Genomic DNA, 22,567 nt, shown 5'->3' with positions numbered 1-22,567 from the left:
CTGCACACAGCTTTCAGTTTATGCCTGCTCGTGCTTTGCAGACTCCCCTGCCATCTGTATTCATTATCACTTTTTCAAAGGATGGTGTCTGGGTTCACAGACAAACACAGGGCTTATATACTTCTAAAATAAATGTCTTGTTCCTTGACTACCTAAGTTATTCTAGTCCCTGTACCACATGTTACTTATCTACACATGTTTTTCAGTCATTCAGGATAACTTATTCAACTTTGTTATGGTTAAGTATGAACATTTTGGAAGCAGCATTTGCCTCCTGTCTCACTTTAGGAAAAGACAGACGCACCTTTCCCTTCAGTAGAGGAAATTAGGTTTAAAGAAATAATTGCTGTGAAGCCTACAGCCCCTGCAAGTCTTCATACAACAGGGGGTTATCTCTGGTGCCAAAAGGGCTGAGACCCCCAGCTAAGAATAAACATCTAGGTCTGGAGAGCAGACGTAGAGAGGGAGAGAAAATGTAAATATCATTGACTGAAAGTCACTTCTTTACACTAGAAAAGCTACACAAATTATCACAGAGACAGAAGCCTCCTACACACACCCTGGAAATGTGCAGGGCTTCTCCCACAAAGTTTGGATGCATCTCCCTGGATACTTTCCTGGAAATTGAGAGGAAGGATCATCCGTACATCCCATCAGCAACTGGATGGTAAGAAACATTGAATCCTAATCCATACTATTTCTTCATTAGCTGTAATACAGGTACCTCAATCACCCTTGTTTATCTACTAGTACTGCTTCTTTATCCTGTGTAGTGTTACTTCATCTGTAGTGTTACTTCATCTGTAGTGACTTCATCTGATGAAGTATTATGTCTGTTGAATTTGTGTCTATCAAATAAGTAATTCATTTTGTAATAGACCTAATTGACCATTATTAAGAATTTGCAACAAGAGTGGATTTTGGGGTGCTGGCCACCTCAGTAAAGTTACTGTCTACTGCCAGAGGCATGAGCAAAGACAAAAACTTGTTTAAAAATCCCTCTCCATTTATAACATACACACAGTTCTTCTCGGAGTTAATGGTAGAACAGAAACCTGCATTTCACAAGTTAAATCTTCCCGGCAGCTGCTTGGAAATTTCTCAGTGACTCCTGTTCAAGGAGGCCTTATCTTTGTTCCACAGGCAGTCTTAAAATAGTTATAGCAGCTCTCACATGGAAATTCATATTTTCTTGCTGCCATTTTTTGGTTATAGAAGTCTGAGCTCTGTATCATCAAACTGTCTCATAATGCTGGCAGACAATTCAGTCTCCATGGGCCTACAGAATGCAGATAGATGCAAACTGCACACCTCTTGGGTCATGATGATCAGGCTGGCACATTGGAAGGATGCAGCCCACCCACAGTTCTCAGACCCAACTTTGTAACATTGCCAAGGAAACTGAAGTTGCATACTCCTTCTGGGTTCATCCTCAAATGTAGAGGAGCTCTCCTTGCTTAGTATCAGAAAGAAGGGATCTCTCCAGGAGAATACTTTTCAAGTAAATCCTGTGGTGACATTTCAACTTTTGTTTCAGAGGTGTCCAAAAAAAGGACTTTGGCATCTGTACATACCTGGGCCAATGGCCACTATGATGAGTCCTTTGTGTTTAAAGCTCACTCCTCAAACAGTGAGAAACTTGTTATTCACATGAGGGTGATGGTCTTTTATTCCTCTTGGTCTTTTATTCACCTTCTCTTCAGGGCCTGTGATTGGTGTAGACTTGGATCTATCCTTCCTTTCATCTTAGCTTTGAAGTTCAACACCAGTGTTGAGCACGTAGAACTATAACTACGTTCAGAGTAGCATAATAGTGGCATCCGAAGAACCCAAGCAGGGAAGAAGGACATTTTACTTTTTCCTTTCTGATCAGTTCATCATCAGCAGAAATTGACTTTCTAAAGCAGTACTCACTGCTAGTTGGATTAGAAAAGTGGTAAATCTCTTTCATGTGGAAGGATGAAAGCTTCAGCTTACTTCCCAGTGAGCCTTGATGGATGTGCTCAGTAGACCGAGAGGGAAAGAGAGCTAAAAACATCACAGTGAGCTGCACTGCCACAGTGGTGCTGTGGATTCCCAGCACACTTTGAGACATGCTCCTTCTTCCTCCCTTCTGAGCCCCTTGCCAGAATCAACTCAAAGCATGCAGTGAAACCAAAGGAGATAAATGGAATGCATCTCTTCTTTTTGTTCCCTTGTTTCATTTCCTCAATTGTATTTGCAGCATAGCTGAAGTGCAGTCACAAGGCTGAGAGTAGGAATAAGGCAACTGAGATAATTTACAATTAATCACTGATTATTGCTGTAAGTCTTGGATCAGGATTGGTGTTTACATCAGTTACTGGAGTCCCAAGGACCAGCTTACTTGGTCTTTCCACAATTGAACACCTGTAAAATCTTTAGGACAGTGTACCATTGTCAGAAGAAATGTCTGTATTTTAAGATTACTTGTCCAAGTCTATTATTCCCTCCCAAGATAAGCAGAAAAAGAATGGTCAAACAACTAAAACCACCTTTACTACATTGGAGGAACTGATTGTAGAGGGAGATAACACAACAGGGCTTCTAATGCCTAACAATTCTAATAATTCTAATAATTCTAATGTCTACCCAAAAACAAAGGTCTGAGAAATGAGAAAATGTAACATTTTAACAACTGATGCAGGGCTCATTTTCCAGACACAGAAGTGCCTGCATGGAATACAAATACAGTAACTACAAGCTCTTCCTGTTGCTGAAAGACAAAACTGAAGAACTGGTTAATTGCCTTATGCCGCTACCAGTGATGGAAACATGGACAGGCAGAGAATCTCCCTGAGCCCTGATGACTATATTTGAAGAAGACACTCCTGGAAATCCTTTCATGAGTCTCTCCTGCCCTGGTATTTTTTTCTTTAGAAATCTCCTTTGATTTGGAAGTACCTGACAAAGGAGACTGAATATCTTAGATTTGACATAATATTGATCTGACATAATATTGCTGCTTGAATGCTACCAAGTTTGGGAAACTTGCTCATTGCCTTTTTTTTTAAATCAAGTTTTTTAAATTATGTGGCTGTGCTGTTTTGGTGTTTTTTTCATAGCTTTCTTCTAAGTTTCATTGAGCTACAAATGCTCAAAAGCCAAGAGAAGAAAATAACTTGCTTTCCATTATAAAAGATTAAACTTTAAAATTACAAAATTAACTGAAGGCAAAAAATAAGGATATTTTCTAATTTGCAGATTTATCTCAAATAAAAGACTTCTGCACTACTGCCCTGGAGGAAGGTGTAAGAGATGAAAAGAGAGTAAAGTCAAAGAGGTTTCAGTGGGCATTCCACTACTGCTGATCACATTGCATGTGTCACAGCTCATTATAACACTGAAAAAACTGTACAGAACTAGACACTTAGATTTGCTTTGTTTCCTTTTGCTTCCATATAATGTAACAACTTATAAAGGAAACACTCTTGAAAGGATTAAAAACTGAATTGCATTCAGAGACAACCAGTAAAACAGTGAAGGGGTATTAGTATTGGGATATTAGGACTCTTGTAATTTGTCAACAGATTTCTACCACAGTATTCCAGATTGTCTGGACATAAACAAACCAAGGAAAACAAATAAACCAAAAGAGAAAGACCAAATAAACAAGCTGTAATTTAATATATAAACTGACAAAGGTGTATTCCTTTTATTGTCAATGCTTAAAGAAAGACTACAGAAGACTTTCAAGTGAATAGACAAAAAAAAAGGGAGCTAAATGTTTATTTGTGACCAATCTTATGCTGATCAGGAATGAAGATTTGAGAAAAGACTGGATTTCCTTGAAATTGAAACGTCATCTCTGATTAATACACTTCTTACTCTTAAACTTGGAAGGCTCTGCTGCAGGAGTACCCGCATGCAAGGAATAAAATAGCATATTATTCACAAAGCATATTTATCACAGTGAAAATTGCAGAGACACAAACACATGGAAAAAAAGCATGCCTGCTTCCCTCAAATGAAAACCTTTCCTAGTTTACGAAAAGTACACCAAGAACAGAAAACTTAAATATAACAAAAACATCAAGGTCTCATCCCCAGGAGACTATTCATTTGCTCATGCTGGGCTGCAAACCAGCATGCTTGACATTCAAGCTGAGGGGAAATGCTGAAAAGTAACGTGATGCTCCTAAATTCTAAGCACCCAGTTGCAGCTCTCTAGATGGGCACTGCTGCCCTGGTAGCATGCTGAGCATCTTAACAGCTACTTTGGCATCAGTTCTTAAGATACTGGGAAGCACAAAGATGTCCAGAGAAATCAAATCATATGCACATCTAGGACCATATGGATCTCTAAGTACAGATGCAGAACTGCATCTCTTGACTATTTCCTAAGAAAAAAAGGAAAAAACCAGCTAACCAGCAGCATGGACTTTAATCATCTTGCCAGTCACTGTGCAAGCAGGCAGGCTGTGTGGGACTTGGCTCTGAATGCTGGAGCACATCTCTGTGACCATGTGCTGGCAAGCAGATGGACAGGAGCCAGTTCTGGACAAGCTAACTGAGGTAGGGGCAGAATAGCTCATGGAACAAATGCCCTAGACACATGCTCAAAACACCTGCAGTCATATTCTTCTTCCTTTACATTATTCTTTAAATTCAAATCCCTTCTGATCACTCACTTCAGTAAGGACCATTACTACCTGGATGAGAGGAATTACAGAGTAAAATAAAAAGTATCAGAACCACACCAGGATTTGAGGCTCTGTTTGCAGCCCTAAGAGATAAGAAAGCCCAAAGACGGATCATAATAAATGCCTGACATAAAATTATGTACTATAGATTAAGAACATGTAATTTGCTCAGTATTTTTGTTTTGCTAAGGAGGCACAGGACAGACACAATTATATAAAAGGATAAGTCAATAAAAGGAGGGATTGTACACTAAACATTTAAAACAAAGCAAGCTAAGCAATGACATTAAATTAATGCAATGACCTTAAGTTAATAGGAAAATCTGAATGAGGAAATTAGGAGAAATGGTTTACTGGCAAGGCCAAGTGGAAAGAAAGTTTCCTTAATGAGGTAGATACTGTTCACTAGCAATGCTTGAAGAAGGCATCCAGTAACTGGAACAGACTCGATAATGTGTTTCTCCTAGTATGCTCTGTTTAAGATAATGCTGTTTCTCATTGAGAGTCTTGGGTGGATAGGAACTTTATGCCTGCAATTAACGTTGAAGAAACCTCTTGCTTGCTCAGTGAGGAGTGTAGCTTTTTTAAGGCAACATGAAATACAAAAAGCCATCTCTACAGTAGTTTAGGAAATAAAAGCTTGAGAAGAATCTTGTTTTGCAATGTAGCTTTCCAGAAACACCCCATGGTGGGAAATGCAAATCAAGCAAAACTCGAGAAATAAATCACTCAGAAAATATTTACATCATCACTGTCTGTGTTCTGCCTTTACATTTCTCAGGAAATAAGAATAATATGTTGTTGGCTTTTGAAATTAGTATCAGAATAGATTTGAAATGGAGTTGAGACATCGGTGAGAATGTAAAACATCACTTCTCATTTACTTATTTCTGGATTTCAGCCATGCATTTGCAAGATTTTTTTAGCCCTTACCTTCTGTACCTTGGTTTCCTTAGAGATTAAAGAATTCATCATTAACAGCACTTTTTCAAGGTATTACTTTTAAGTTTAAAAGATTTTGAGAAGTCACACATCTCAGAATTTGATGGGTAAAGGTTTCTGACACAAAGTAAAATAGGGGCAGACGTTCAATTAAAACATTCAAATGAGAGTTATTTATCCCACCACCTACAAATCCAAGAGTAAGCGAAACAATAAACAGAGTACTAAATACAAGTCCTAAAAATACAATCTGATGCTGATTGAAAATGAGAGGTTTTCTCATTTACTGCTTATTTGTTGAATGGGTTGGGTTTTGGGGTATTTGGTTGGTTGATTGGTTTAGTTTGGGGTTTTTTGTGTGGGTTTTGGGTTTTTTTCTGTGTGTTTAATACCAAGAAATCAATCAGATAGTATTTTTTTGCAATTCAGTGAAATGTTTAATTAGATGAATATAGCAACTTTCTACAGTGGACTGCTAATAAAAACCTGAAGCCTAAAGAAATTACACAAGAATATTCTAGAACCTAAAAAGTCAGGAGACAGAGAGACCCTGATTTGACTAACTTTGGCTCAAATGGAGTCCATAAGCATATTGTAAGAATTTTCACTTGTACTGAGACACTTCAAGTGTACTATATCAAGGTGAAACTACACACCTCTCTCTGGTCACAGAGAGAGACAGCAATTCAGTCATGGCTGAATAGCTGTTTGACTTCTAAAAGGGGAAAAAAAAGTGTCCTGTTGCTGTGTATTGATTTGGAGACTCCCTGAGATATTGCTGAATGGAACACACAGATGTCATGATATAAAGGCACAAAAGAAAATTCACGGCATTAACGTAACTCTTCAAGAAATATTTTGTGATAGTATTTCCACATCTAGAGGACTTTAAGGGCTCTGTGCTGAGACCTGGCAAAGGTAGCTGGAAGGATAACTTAAAAAGATCAAGAGTTACAATCCTTTTGTTATGAAGTGAAAGAAAAATCCTTCCACTTAATGATTTTCAGATTAAAAAAATAATAAAGAAGCAGAATAAAATGTTAGTATCACCCGCAAGATTTTGGCAGATAGGAAGTTAAACTGACACATTTTTTCCTAATATCAGGATAGCTGAAAAAAAATCCCCACTGCCTTTAGTTGCCCAGAAGACAGCATCTACAAAAACATACATAGTCTATGTCTCAGTGCAACATGCTGTTAATTGCAAAACCAAGGTCCAGATAAGTTTTGTTTTCCTCTGAGACTGAGTAAAACAGCACTGAGATTAAGGAAAAAACAATTAAGCCAAGCAGACCAAATTCACTGTTGTGTAACAGTGTGGGCCATTGCTGGTTTTCTAATTGGTTTGTTCAGATTAATAGACATTCAGAATTTATCTAATGAACAAGTAGCTAACATCACATAATGCTTACTACAGTAGAGACATACCTCACTACCCAACACTAACTACCTCTGCAGCATAGTGTCAGACATCCTTCTCTGCCTGGGACAACAATAGTCACCAAACAAACAAAAATGTGTACCATTACTGGAAATTTTTTTAATCTGCATTCAATAAGCCATTCCTTTCTGTCTTCCTATCAGTACATCCAAACCAAAGGATTGGTGTAAGTAATGCACTAGACACTATCCATTAACCACCTGCCTCATTGAAAAGTTTGACATACAGGTCTTTTACAACCATGCTAATATAGAAACCTTATGTCATTCCCAAAGCAATAGTGATCATCCACAAATATCAGTGTCCAGAGAGACAAACACAGTTTCAACAGTAGCTGTATGTTTTGGTGCAGCCTCTCTAACACCATACAGGTGAGAATGAAAAGGTGAGCTGCAGTCTGAACACGCAGAGAGCAGTTACACACAGCTATGTGTAAAGCAGGAGACTTTGCAGATTTCATCACTGATACCCTTTCCATGCAACAGCAGTACAAGAGCACTCTCAAGAGAAAGCTCAGCATCACAAACCTTGCAGAGACCTATCGGGTCTCTCCTTAGTGTGGAAGAGGTCAAGATCATGTAAAGCACATTTAAATTTGTTGTATCTTATCGCCCCCTCACTTCTTCTAGGAAAATAATTCGAGGACTAACTGTGAGACAATCTCCATTACATGCCAAATTGTGGCTGGTGATCCAAGACACTGAAGGCACTAGACCTTCAACAAAATGGATGACCTAATTAAACCTGTGTTATTCATCTTTTCTGGGGATGCCCTAAAACTTTAATGAAGCTTTTCAAAGAACTGGCCTATGCCAGACATGTTAAATAATGGACCCCATAGAATATTACACTGACCTCAAGTCTGCTAATGTTTTCAAGCAAGTGGAAGGAAACCCTGGAAGTGCTAATAGGCTGAAACTGCAAATGTATCTGGTGTCAAAAGGCATCCTTATAAGGCAAACCACAAGATTATCCTAAAGTTAATATAAAAATTACCATCCTTTTGAAACAGCTTCTCCAAATTATACTGTACTAACCATAAATCCCATGCTGGTGTAGTAATAAGGATGTTGAAGAGAACCTGACCAGAGAAAAAAAGCCCAAATCCTTAAATACATGCATATGTCGGCTATGACTTTAAAAAAAAATGAAAGAAGAAACCAGTGAATTTATGCTCTGAAGCTGTTAGCTTCTACACTTATTAGCCTAATATATTTCAATAAATGGTTAATCTACCGATTCCATTATTTTATCTCAATAATATAAAACCAGAATGTTCCAACATTCAATTGCTATTTATTTTGTGAGTACTATGTTTTGATTCTAATGAATGCTTTTTTGTTCCTTTAGGTGTAATCTTCTGAAACATCCATCAGGATCAACTATGCCTTTTGTTGTCTCGAATAAAAATGGGATGCCCAAAATAGCTGATAGGAAAAATAAAATTGTAAAAGCAACCAAAGCACCACTTAGTCCTGAAAGTTAGCTCCTTTTTCTCATTTTATCAGTGAGGTCCTTCTGCCCTCACATTCATGCAAAAAATTTTCAGACCAAGTTTTCCATAATCACGGGCAGAAATAGCATCGCTTCGCTCCTTACAGAAATACCTCAACTTTTTTTACAGAGTAACACAACATTTAAGGTCTTCATATAAAAAAGCTCCCGTGAACACAATTCATACTTTTCTAAGGATAAGTTCAAAGGCTTGCATTAGCAGTTCAGGATTTGGTACCACAGGAGCTTGGTAATTATAGGACACTTACCCTACTTACTGCAGAAACTGAAAGGTGCCACCTATACACAAGGGTATGAAGGAAGGGAAACACTTTTACCATTTAGAAAGCTGTTGAGGGTAGATTTGGGTTGGATGTAAGGAAGAAATTTTTATGATAAGGGCGGTAAAATACAGGAACAGATTGTCCAGAAAATTTGTAGATGCCCGATTGCTGGAAGTCCTCAAAGCCAGGTTGGATGGGACTTTGAGCAACTTATCTAGCAAAAGATGTCCCTGCCTGTGGCAGGCAGATTGGAATACATGATCCTTAGAGTCACTTCCCACTCAAACCATTATATGATTCTGTGACATGGGTCCTCTTTCTTATTATTTTCTTTGTATTCTGTTTTTAGTTAATTTTTTGCAGTCTGGCAGTGCCAAACTAACACCTAGGTTTGTGTACACAAATCCCCTCAATTTAAACAGAAAGTATATTAAATATGATTTCCATATCACAGGCAAACTGGTACAGTCAAACAAAGACTGATTTTAAATTCTCAAAACACCCCACGGTACTAAGTGTTATAGATCCTGCATTTAACATTCAGATTTAAGCAGCATGAAGTAATCATGGCTTAGAACCACATACTTAAAATGGAGCAAGAAAAACAGGAAAAACACCAGGAGCACTGCTTGCAGCTTCACATGGCTTTAAGCAGAGTTGAAAACCTGAGAATTTGAATCATTACAATATTGAAAAAGTTTTCACAGTATTTCAAACATTCATTACAGTTCTTTGCACCCATTTTACTGACACCTAAGCCTGCATACATTCAAGACTAAAGGATTAGCACTGTGAGTTTAGCCCAAGGTATATGCATACCTATTAGAGCTAAGTATATTAAAGGTGGCGAATAAACCTCTCAGGGCTCTGCACAACAGCATTTTCCAACCTTAGTGAAAAAGCATGCAAGAATTGATAAATGAAAGATTATCTACTATTTCAAAAACAAGTTTTTAAAATACAGGGTTGAATTAAGCATACGAAGACTTTATTTCATAACTCATTTTCTCACTTAATTTTATACTTAGCAGTGTGTCCAATATAATTACTCATAAAAAAGTGCCATATGATTGAATTTTTCTCTTTATCTGAAAAGCAGCACCAGCATCTGATGTTCTACTGATTAGAATCTGGCTCAATGTCTGTAATGGAATTTTCCACATACAAAAAAATAAAATCCAATGTTAATTCTGAGAGAATGATTTCAGAAAGAGTAAACATTTGCAATTTCCATACCTTCTCTAAACTGAGTCTGAATAGGAAAACAAGACACTCATACTTTCATCTATACAGAAATGAAACATGCTAAATTTCAGTGAGACTTTCGGAAATTATGGTGGGATTCTAGTGGGAGATTACACAGAACATGAAAGTAATCTCTTCCGGAAAGTAAAGAAGAGTTTATGTAACTTTTCGTATCAATATAAAGTTTTTTTCTACTGCATTTTAAAGGTAAATGAAAACAAATGGATTATTCAGAGACAGTCTTAAAAAACACAGCATCATTGGAAAAGACATAATGGAGGAAATAAGACAAAAAACTTGACTGGTGTAAACTTCCCAAGTGGTTCTGATGGAGGAGCATAACTTACAGCCTAGTGAAATGAATGCTGAAATTTGTATTTATTTATCTAGCAAATAAATTGTTCTTTCTGCAAATATTTATAAAAAAGTAAATCAAAGACTGAGCAATAATAAGTTTCTAAATCCTTGGAGCTTTCTCTTAAGGTTCTTAAGAGGACACAGTCTGAACAAACTCATTAATTACGGATTACAGTGAAAACACCTGCAACTACTGATACAGAATTTATGTCACATTCCCAGAACAAACCTTCTCTTTCATTTCAAATTTAAAGTAGAAAATCAACTACAGTAATTAATATACCCTAGATTTGCAAACAATATTATAATAACTCTCAAACCATGACTACTGCATAGGATTAAAGGCAAGTTAATAATTTTCAGAATAAAATAATTACTGAGCAGACCACATATTTATTTCCTGCCCTGTCAGGTAAAATTGAACTGTAGGTGAGCAACTAAAGTATAAGGAAATCAACACGGAAGTTTGTAAGATTCTGTATGACAGAAACAAGGACCGTGCCCGTAATTCAGAGTACTAACAAATATCACCACATGGAAGACGTGATGGATCATATGTGATAGACACAGAGAAGAGAAAGCATCAAAGCCTGGCATCAACAGAATACACAAAGAAATAATAGAGACTAATATTTTCAACCACTGGGTAGCAAGAAGAAAGGAAAAAGGCGCAAGAGGCACATACAAGTAAAGATGAGAATACGTGATCAGACACATAAAATTTGAATAAAATGCATTAAAGAGCAGCAGTAGCTTGAACTAAGTCTCCAGCTGGATTCCACCACTGCACTGGTCATTAAATCTACTGGTAACTATCTACTACAACCCTGAAAAGAAATTAAAAATGACTGGCAAATGCTTACTCAAACAGCTCAAATGGAAAGGGCTGTGCAAGTCTGGAGGGAAGTCTGTGCAAAGAATGCAAAATGGAATTGGGAGGCTGGGATAAACAAATAAACAAAAGACTGAAATTACAGCTGGCATAGCAGCTCATGGTATATTAACACAGGATGAAGCCCTTGGTGTCATTATAGCCTTGACAGTAATGCTGAAAGTTTTGGAATTCTCTGTTTGAAACTGAACACACAGAACACTTGTACACTTAATTCAAAATGGTGAATGTCTGAAAATAGCTGGAAAATTTGAGCCTTTCACTTTATAAGGCTCTCTTAGATTATTATGCACAACTTTTCACTGCAAGAGCAAATATGCTAAAAAAACAATTTTCAAATTGTCTAAAACATTTCATTAAAAAAAGGCATGAAGTAAATCTTAACAGAACAGTTATAGTTTAGACATTTATTTTAAAAGCATTTTTATTCACTATCTCAACCTTTCCAAAGAGCAGGCTACTTCCTATAACACATAAAGTTTTTACACAGTGTGCTAAAGAATGAAATATAACCTTTAAGTCTTTTTCAATTCTACCCTAAGTTGAGCATCTTGAGACATCCCCCTAATCTGAAACCTATTGCTGGGCCACTAACTAGATCAGCCTTGCCCTGCACCATCTTCCAGACTGCCCTTCCTCCCAGCCTTAACCTCATTGCCTACACAGAGAAATAGATTAGTTTCTAACCACTTCTGTTGTGTTCTCACACACCTAAAATAGTACCTTGAGAATGTCCATATTCTAGTTCCACCTGCAGAGCTATCCCCATCTTTTCACAAATGTTTTTGTGAGAACTCCTTAATTTCAAATGCCATAGCACTGACCAGACCATAATATGGGGAAACTCACACTGAGTTTTATGGTTTCTATACAAATTTCTATTTCTACACACTGAGTCCATGATTTCAGCACAACAGGAAAACCATTTGCCCATCCCTTTCTTTTTTCTTGTGCAATATAACTTACTGTAGATAAAACCAAGCTAGGACATATATCCTGTTTTTTTCTGCTTGAGAAAAAAAGTTATTCAATAGCAAAGAATAGCTGACAGAAAAAAAATGAACAAATAATCTACCAAAAATAAAGCAAATTAAAAAAAAAAAAAAGTGTGGTAGGCTGAAATATGAAGGAAGACATCTCAAAAAGCATAGAAGTTTAACATCAAGCCTTTTTGATTAATTGAGCAGGTCAGAAGTTAGATGAAGCCAAATGAAAACACAGTAACATTTACTAAGAGTAACAAGTTAATTCACTGGCCCTGTGCTGCTGTTGGACAGGGAACTGCCCTCTAGTTTAGAACTGAACCTCAGGCAATTAAAATCCACCTACAGATCTGCACTGGGGCTGTAGGCACTGAACATGCCTGGGAGGTCACAGCAGATTGTGAGAGCTGGCCTGTCTGCATGGAAAGCTTCTGTTCTTTTGGAAGGGAACAGGCAGGTCCTCACCAAAACCTTCTGCATGGTAACTAAAAATCTGAAGACATATTTCTCAGGATGGTAACTTACAAAGTGCTGATTAAAAGAGCTACCTTGGACATATGGAGATAAAGATAGCAGTGCCTAGTTGTATCAAGTGCTGCCAGGAAGATTTTTAGCACCAGGGGTTTTTCATTTTATCTTCTCTTTCAATTTTTTTTCTCTTCTTAAAAAAGGGTGAATATTTTCCAGTTCATTTTCTCTCTTGTGATCAGGCAATAGATTTCAATTTTTAAAACAGCAAAGCTAGTTTAGGAGGAAATTGTTTCTAGAAGGTTTGGAAATTCACAGCCTTTGAAACTTAAAATTACTTTCCTTGTACAGTGCATTAAAAGGCACACCATGAACAAACAGAACAAAGCACAGAGCTCACCTCATAGTAACTTCTCACAGCATTGCAAAACGCTTCATCTGCTACGATTTGTGTCTCCCCGTTCAAAAAGGCCTGGAAACGTTCCTTCAGTACCTGCAGCTGCTGCTTGTTGAGCTATGCAAGAAACAAACAAGGAGAGGGGAGAGAACAAAAATAAATGCAGTTAGTCTCCAAGTAAAAACACACAGCACTGTACACACATGGAACCTGTGAAGGGGGAAAAGGAGACAGAGGCTCCCTGGTGAGTGGCAGCTCTTCAGAGCCCCAGCTGGACGAACCAGACATGCACCCAAGGGAACTTCTGCTCTTTCCCTGGTGGCTAGACCCTGAGGTAGGTCTGCATGGATACTTCTATGCAGTATTTTATATGCATATGCTGAAAATAATGGTTGGTCTGCTCCATGGCAGCAGCAGCAGCAGCTAATAAAAATTAGCTCTTACCTTGTCTTCAAATACATAATTTTCTTTCCAGCCTTCAAAGAACTGAGCATACACAACTGAAATGCCTGCATTTTTTGGAGTGAAGTAGGCACTACCATTGGAATGCTTCAACAAGCATGTGCACTGTGAAGAAAATGGAGTTCTAGCCACTGATGCTACAACACTATTAATGCCATGAAACAACAGGATCTTAGGGAAGAGCAGACAAAAGCTCCAAGATGGACACCCAATACCTTATGGTGGAGTTCATACCAAAGTTGAGTACATTTTGAAAACAAACTCCTAGAAGGGCACACTACATAATTAAAACTTGCAATCAACCCATTTTTACCTAGGTTTCATTTTAAGGGAAAAAGAACAGTTTGGAAGCTCTCCAGGGATCCAGGCAGAGGTCTTCTGCCAAGGTTTCTATCAATTCTTGAATTTTTTAGTAGGATATTTCTCCTTATCAAATCTGTGAGAAGTTTGAATATCACATCATATTCTTGAGCTTTGGATTTAACACTAAAAAAAATTTCAAACACAAATGATAGAAAGGTTTTTTTCATCCCTCCTGCACTTAGCTTAAGTAAAACAAACAAACAAATAAACATATAGTCAGAAAATGTAAATATTTTTCCAGAGGGCAGAAAGTGATATTTCTAATGGATAACTTGCAGCAAATGACACTGCTCCCAATGGAATAATCATTTCTTATTGAAGAATTTTTTGGCATCTGCACTAAATATGGTGGCCTTAGGCTTTCAGGTCTCTTATATCAACACTTTGAAGTCATTTAAGATACGACACTGTTATAAAATTAGCAAAATCTCTGCTATCCTGGTAATGGGCCTATCATGGACAACTTCTATTTTCTTAATACCACAGGAAGATTTTCATCCTCTACAAAGTTTGCTAAGCTTGCAAACTCATGAGGTTCTTTGAAAAGTATAACAATTTTCTGCAAAACTCTCCAAACTGATTGCAAATTTGAAAGCTGTTTTATTTTGACAGGAAACATTAGTATAGATTCCATCTATATACTGGGTATTGGAAATCCTCTAAAAAAATAATGAAATGTAGGCAGTAGCGATGCAAAGCCAAAAAACTACGCCTCTGAAAAAAAAATCCAAGCTAGTAAAAAATACATGATAATTCTGTTCCTCATCTTAACCAAACAATTAACAATATGGAACAAGCCCCAGGAGACCCCTATGGAAAAAAAGGCCTCCTGTAGAGGCAAGCAGACTTCAATAGAGGTTGCTGTGACTTGGATAAATTTCTTGCATGAACTCCTGAGAGCAGCAGCCTGACACTGACACCCCATCCTGTACCACTGCTAATTAAAAATCAATGGGAGAAGGATTCATATTGTGTCTGCACATCCACCCAAAATGGCACCTATCCACCTGCCTGCCAAACACCCACTCCTTGCACACAATCTTCACAACACTTGATAGCTGTTTCTAACAGAAATCAAACATCATTGCACTGATTTGATTCCTCTTATTCTTCTCTCATTTTCTAAATATTCTGGACAAGTTGAGATACTAGAAAATGCAAATCATTATAGATGGTTTGAGGGGTTTTTTTCCAGCATGCACATGTTCTTTTGGGGGACTTAGAAAAGAGACGAGCACTGACACGGACAGTGCCCCTCTGCTGAGCAAGCAGCTCCTTCATCCCATGGAATATTCACAGCTCTGCTAAGAGAACATGCAGGCTTCCTGCCAAGGCAATTATGAAAATGTGTTTTCATGCTTGCAGACTTCATTCTTTAGGTGATTTGCTTCTCTATTACCCACATACCAAACAAAAACATTATGAATAAGGCAACGAAATATAAATTTAATTCTGAATTTCTCATTTCTAACCATCATAGTTCAGCAAACTGAAATGCCTTTAAAATATTTACATATGACTTTCATATTCACTGCTTTAGGTAGTAAGAATTTCTAAGGGTTGAATGACATTCTAGGATTGCTGTATATTTCTTGAATTGCTTTATTTACGTGCAAAATCTGCATGTACAGAATACTTTATTCTCCTGCAAAGCTAAAAAATAATAGTATTTCCAATGGAAATTATAAAAACTACAGCTTACACTAAGGATGATCTGAAGTCTATTTTACATGTCCAAAGTACTATCACATATAGAGACGCAGTTAACTGACAAGATATAGAATAATTTATAGTAGTCTACTACAGCATACAGCTCATCTGGGTTTTTTCACTTGTCAGAATATTGAGTGTATAGTGAATTTCCTCTCATCTCTTTTTTTATGTTGGTCATTTTAATGGATTCATTAACACTCTTCAATTTGAAGCACTTAAAAATGAAACAAAGGTACAGTAAAAGTAATAGCTTGGAAATGTGGAGAGGAAAAGAAAGACTAATTGCATTGGAATGCTGTAGTAGCAAAGGAAGAGAAATAGGTGACATTAGCTCTTGGATCCTGCAGAGCAGATCAACCAGTCAAAGTCTGAGCTACCTCTGAAGTTGGTCAACATGGATCAAGAGAAGACATCATGTATAACCAGAATCCCAAGAGAAATGCTTAAAGTTAAGGGCAGTAAGCCCGGGCAGATCATCTGTGGTAGGAGCTCCTGTAATGGAGCTCAAAGTCCTTGGCAGGAGCATTTCCCTTGGGTCTCTCTGTGTGAGATCCATACACATCAGACCTTTGCCTTCCGTCCACTCTCATCTTCACTGTCGTGCCTGTTTCCACATTTTAATTTTAGTAGGAAGAACCGCAAACAGGAAATTTAAAATCAAACGCATTACTATATGTACCCCCAAATGTAAACTAAACTCAGAATACCACCAGAAGTATACAACAAAGCCTCATTGATTCTGTTGCTTTCCATTAGCCTGCCTCAGTTTTGTATTGCTTCTTTGGATTTCACATTCTCAGAGGTATAGAATGTGTTGTCACAACTCTGTGAGATACTTCATAAACAACCACTGCTGCTTCATGGGAGACTGTATACTGTAACTAAATTCCAGTGACTCAGAATAACAGATTTGATTGCATTCGGCAAAATGACTGAAGATAAGTAAAGACAAATTTAAGAGAAAACAAGATTAACTGCCCTCAGATTTGTTTTTTTTTCTTTATTGCAATCACACAACAGATAACAACCTTTCTTCCCTTCCATCCCTGTGTCCTTCAGAAAAGGTAACTTGTTTTTTCACTTTATATTTGCTAACCTTAGTAAGTTATCAAATAGTGAAAATATTTAAGACAGAGGAAACTTCTCAAAGAGCTATTTAACTAAATTAAGAATAACTTTCTCAAGTTGCAATAGCAATTTAACCAGAGTAATATAAAAGCATGAAAGAGCCTCAAGCACTTAACTACCAAAAAAACTTTCTCACCTTGCATTCAAAGAAGTCATATATCCAGATATATTCCTCTTTGAGCATTAATTTAAAGATTTGCTTTTTCCCTTCTAAACTGAAAGTTGGGCCTGAAAACCTAGAGGCACTTGTGGTTTAGCTCCACTCATACCTTTAAACAATTTCAATTGATTGGTTCAATGATTTTACACCGAGTTTAAATTCCTATTTTTATAAGAAGCTGCATTTCAAATAGATCTCAAAGCTTAGGGAGTTATTCCAATGTCACAAGTTTTGCTTCTTAAACCAATAAACTCCAACAAAGGGAAAATGAAGCATATATGGATTTTCAAGAGTAATTTCTCTTTGAAAGACAGAAGGAAAAAAATAAAGCTGCAGCTCCACTGCTCTTGATGCTTCATTGAAGAGCATCTTCATCTGCTTCCCACTGCCTGGGCACTCAGAGCGATTTGTATTGTCTGTAGTACTGAACCTAAGTCCCCTAACGCTTCCAAAAAATAGGAAGCATTTTTATTTCTAAATTATGCCATTTTGCATAATGTCTTTGACACCAGCAGTTGGTTTTGAAAAACTTTAGTCAAAGCTATAATATTTGAGAGCAAAGTGGAAAAAGAGCCCCATAAGGGTTCCCTCAAAAAGCTGTCTCCCTCCCTCCAATTCAGGAGATAAATTTTCATCTCCCGAATTAAGAGAACTGAAGGTACAAATAAATCTTTTCCCAGCTAACTTCTCAGACATATCTTTCAACATAACTTCGTTTCTTGTCCTGACAACCCCTTCATCGTGGGGGGAAAAAAAAAAAAACACCCGAAAAAAACCTCAAAATTCTGTCAAGGACTAGCTCATCCCATTGCCACAGTTGCATGCTCAAGGATATCTGAGTTCAGTGACTCCCTCCTGTCTCCTGTCCAGGGTCTCCCCATTCAGCTGAGAGACAATACTAGTCAGCCCATTACAGAAGCTCTCCTCTTCCCTAATCAGCCTTGGGAATGGCAGGACTGCATCTAACAACACCTGAAAAAACTCACTCTGTTGCTGAGTGAGACTCAAGAGCCACCCAAGCCTTCACCACTCCGCTGTAATTAGTTTCCCACCACCCTCCGTGGTAGTGGGGAGGGCTTTATCTACAGGTCAGACTGGAAAGGCACACACAGCTCCTCTGTGAGAGCCAAGAAGAAGGCGTGGAGCCTTGGGCTGAACGCATCATTATCCTCTCTTTCCAGAAAAATGTAACACTAGTGCCACATCACTGCCTCTCAGAGCGCTTCATCTCACACTGGTGATGAGAATAAGCTTGCAAATAGCCAGGTATAAACAGTGACTCTTGTTCTGCTTCCTCTCCCTCTATCCCTCCTCTTCCTCTTGCCTCCTCTTCCAGTATATGCCTACAAAACAATAATACTTGTATTTCACAGCAGAGATACAGAGTATTCATTTATAATGGATTACTTGACAGATTTTATTCTGAGGAAGAAGACTAAATAAACAGTATTAGAAAATATCAGTACTAAGACAGAGGTGATAGCTGTGGTTACTGTGCTGAATTATGCAGGTCTTAATTATGTGCAATAATGGTCCTATACAGCATGTGGGTGGCACACAATATATGCTGTCCCCTACTATTCACTGCGTAAACCGGTTTGATTTTCTAAAAAAAGGATAAATATTTTGCTGTCACTTAGCAACCTCAGCTGTTCTTTGATTTTCTTAAAGTTGAAGTTATTCCAAGTAAAACAGTGTCTGTAAGGATTCTGTTTGCTGTCACTCCATGCACACTACACTGAGTACATAATCCTAGTGTAACAATTCAGTGCCTTGTAGCATCAAATATCAGATTACCAAAATCAGCCAATTCATTTACCAAACACATTTCTCATTCTTTATAATCTAACAAGCACAACATCGCATTTACCTTTCACTGGCTTGTTCAAAAACCAGAAACAATATCAGTACCGTAATGGCCATTCAGTTCCACTTACAAAGTGTTTAAGTCATAAATATTTTATGCATCGTTAAGTTTGAAATTTAGAATATTTTCATTGTCCAGAGAAGCATATTCAAGATTCTTTGGCAGAAATGTTAAATATCTCACAAGGACCAGAGGGTTTGGGGGTTGGTTTACTTCAGGGAGTAGAGATGATGGCACAAAAATCCCAGGCAGTGAGCAAAGCAAAGCCTGATTTATGAGAAAGCATTTAAGTGTACCTCACTGACTGCCAAAATACAGAACTGAAGATAGATCCCAGATTGGCACCTGAGAGGAAAAGAAAAAAATTTGAGAATGAAGAGGAACAGAAGAAGTATTCTGTGGGGGAAAAGAAGAAATAAAAATCAGACTTTCTTAATTTTTTTTGGCAGAAGAGTGAAAATATATAAATAAATACAGGATAATTTAACTGCTAAGAACATACTCATAGCAATGATGAGTTTGTTTCTTGCTGAAAAGAAAAATCAAACTTTTACAGACTATGCCATGATAGAAAAGAAAGAATCTGCTATGTGTTTTTCCTAAAGGCAATAAATATTACACCCCAATAAAAGCTATCTCCACTGAGATGAGGTTGTCAGTACAGTTGCAATAATTTTCTTTGTACCTACTCCTACTACCTGAGATTTGCTGTAGAATTTAGCTGACAATCATCAGCTAGATTTATAATATTATATTTGCTTCCTCTGTGCTGTGCTTCACCTATCTCCTCTTAGTCTGGAGTGGCTGACAAAACTCTAGAGCTAGGGCAGCTCTGTTCTGCTGTCCCCTGTGACCACACACTTTGAGGCCATGTCCCATGCTGAGTACCCAGAGGCACTGCAACCTTACCTCCTTGAGAATGCCAGAGTTACAAGGAGAACAGTCATGCCTGAAAGCTATGCAAACAAAGTTTCCAGCCATGAAAAATGATGATGACCCACGCAGTGAAAAATGAAAATCATGCCTAGTAGGAATACACAGTGATATGTGGCCATAGTGGGAACCTCAGCTCCCAGAGCCTTTCATGGCAGTCAGGCCTGGAAGAGACCTTCAAGATCATTCAGTTCCAATCCCTGCACTGTGTGAAGCAAACCTTCCACTGGTTGGCTAGATGGACTGGTTTTCTGACCAATTAGCAAACATGAGAAATGAAAGAAACAGAGGTAATGTCTGGCCTGTGAGGTCGTTAACAGTTAAGTCATCACACCATACGGACATTTATACTTGACAGCATACACAATACACAAACCAATTTAGCAATGGTATGATGGAACTAGGATGCTCAAAGAACCTCAGAGACAACATAAAAAAAAAGTAAATACTGTGCTAACCCAAGTGACCTTCACTTTTGTCAGGCAAGGACACCCCTGCTTGTGAAAGAGGACTTCAACTTTGAGTGAGCTATCCAGATACCATCTCATCTTGTACACTTCTATTTGTAGTATACTCTTCTACCTTGGAAGCCTGCAGTGGGAAAAATTTCTACTTTGAAATCTTTTCCTAGCTTCACAAAGATGAGCCCTCAAACATTCTCATCTCCTACTTTTCTAGGAGCCTCGGGAATACATTTATAGCAGACAAAATCTACACACTATCTGAACAATAAATACAAACATCTGCATAGCCATCACAATAAACATCCTCCATGAAACATCAAAATCCCTCAATACATTTATTACTCAGCATGTAATATAAATTAGAACCAGTGCAGCAGATAATCTCATGAAAACTACAGAGATTAAACTAAGCAACTGCACACGACAACCGATCTGCAATTAACATTTCCTCAACAGCAAAGAGAGCACTTCTCATGAAAGCGCTCCTTCTTTCTGACTTCTCAGAACTCTCTGGAAACTAGTTTTCATTAACCTAGAGGATTGCAGTACTTATGAACCCATGAAAGTTTTAGTGTTGCATTATAAGAGTCTAGCAGAGAAATGTCAAATAAGTAAGTAAAAGTTTTATCATGTCACCTGCCAGTACCATGTACATCTTCCACAAAAACTACCTATTCTCTAACATAAGTAACTCTGAAACTTTTTGCTTTTATCACAGATTTTAATATCTCACATACCTAAAACTCCCTTTCGTTCCCCCACCTCCCACAGCCATAAAGACCAATCTAATAGAAGGCATTTATTTTTACCCACAAATCTTGTTCTTCTTAAATCAAAGAGCCGCAATTGCTACAGGATTATTCAGCATTGGCAGCCAATCCAATACACTCAAATGGAAACACCACTAGGCTTGCTCATCAAGATATGTAGGAGATTCTCCATCATTTGAAGACTTTAAGTCTTCAAAGGAACATTGTCCTGAACCAAATACTATAGCAGAGAGAAAGGATTTGAAAAAAGGAACAACAGGATTTATTACATGCATACAATTAGGAAGTCAGTAGATCATTATAGTCCTTCTGGTCAGTTTGCAGGAAGTTCTTAAGGCTTAATTTACGTGGCTGAAACAACAGGGGAGAACAATACAGATCTTTTAATGACATCTGATTGTAGCTTTAAGCAGTACTCCACTTGTTTTGAATTCTCAAGCTAAAATTAGTTTTGAATTATCAGATGAAAAAACCAAAGCTTTCCAAAAGGGATGCAGAGGTAACATGCAATCCTTGAGCATTATAATCAAGTATGTCTTCTTAGACATCTAGGCACACTGGACTCAATGAATACCAAAAGACATACTATCCAAATTACATATTTAGTCATATTGAACCATGTATTTGAAACACAAGATGGAACATTCCACAGTCCATTTCATTTTGGTTGTATGTACATATACCATACATGAATACATTGTCCCCTTTTGTCAAAGTGTTGTTTTAGTCTGTGAAAAGTTTAAAGCAGCACTCAAACATCTGTAGATACCTTTTTCTCCACAGCAGATTTAATAATGGGTAAATTCATTAATTCTTGCAAAATCACTCACCTCTCTAGAAAAATGAGCTTGTCCCAGAACTGTATGCTATAACATTTAAGTGTAGAAGGAAAACACAGTACATAAATCTAAATGTACAGTTTTCACACTCAAAATAAATCTGTCAGACTTCACACAAGAGACTGGTACAATAATGCTATCCAAAGCTATATTTTGCTGGGTAATCGTTATGAAATTAAGAACCTCAAGAAGACACTTTATTAAAATTCCCTTAAAAGGAGAAATACTCAAACACACTTCCACCCTGAATATCACAAAAACCCGTTTCAGAGATTTCAAGCAATGGGATCCTTATAATGGTTAAATAGGAACTTATAACAGTAGCTAACAGACTTTATTGTCAGGCTTTTCCTGATAGTGATTCAGAACCTTCTCCTTTTTTGATGACTTTTAACCCTATTTCTAGTGCCGCCTTTTGTTATGGTGAGCGATTTCCTCTGCATAGTATGTATTCATATCACCCAAACATTTTAGAATTTATTTCTGTTTATCAGCACATTTTTCCCATCTCATCCTGGTTCCTGTGGGGTTTTTTTGGAGGCAGGAAGCAGTTTCATACTTTAAAAAGAAACCATTATTTGCCTTTTTTCTTTCATACTCAAGATTCTGGATTCATTTTCCTTTTCTACTTAATTAAATAGTTCCCTTTTCTTAACCATTTGAAATGAACTCACAGTATTTGCTATCACACCACCTACTAATTA

The 22,567-nt window shown here is 37.5% G+C and overlaps 1 protein-coding gene across 8 annotated transcripts in view; it reads right to left on the bottom strand.

Moving 5' to 3' along the window:
• Window positions 1–22,567, bottom strand: part of CADPS2 (calcium dependent secretion activator 2) — a 283,784-nt gene that overhangs the window by 210,943 nt on the left and 50,274 nt on the right. For all 8 annotated transcript variants that reach the window (XM_086886988.1, XM_086886989.1, XM_086886992.1 and 5 more), the window contains exon 2: window positions 13,168–13,281. In XM_086886988.1, coding sequence (XP_086743114.1) covers window positions 13,168–13,281 — 114 coding nt within the window. The remainder of the gene's footprint in view (window positions 1–13,167; window positions 13,282–22,567) is intronic.

The sequence above is a fragment of the Cyanistes caeruleus genome, chromosome 4 (assembly GCF_971803275.1).
Source record: "Cyanistes caeruleus chromosome 4, bCyaCae1.hap1.1, whole genome shotgun sequence".
Taxonomy (NCBI): Eukaryota; Metazoa; Chordata; class Aves; order Passeriformes; family Paridae; genus Cyanistes; species Cyanistes caeruleus.
This window is presented reverse-complemented; position numbering and strand designations above follow the sequence as displayed.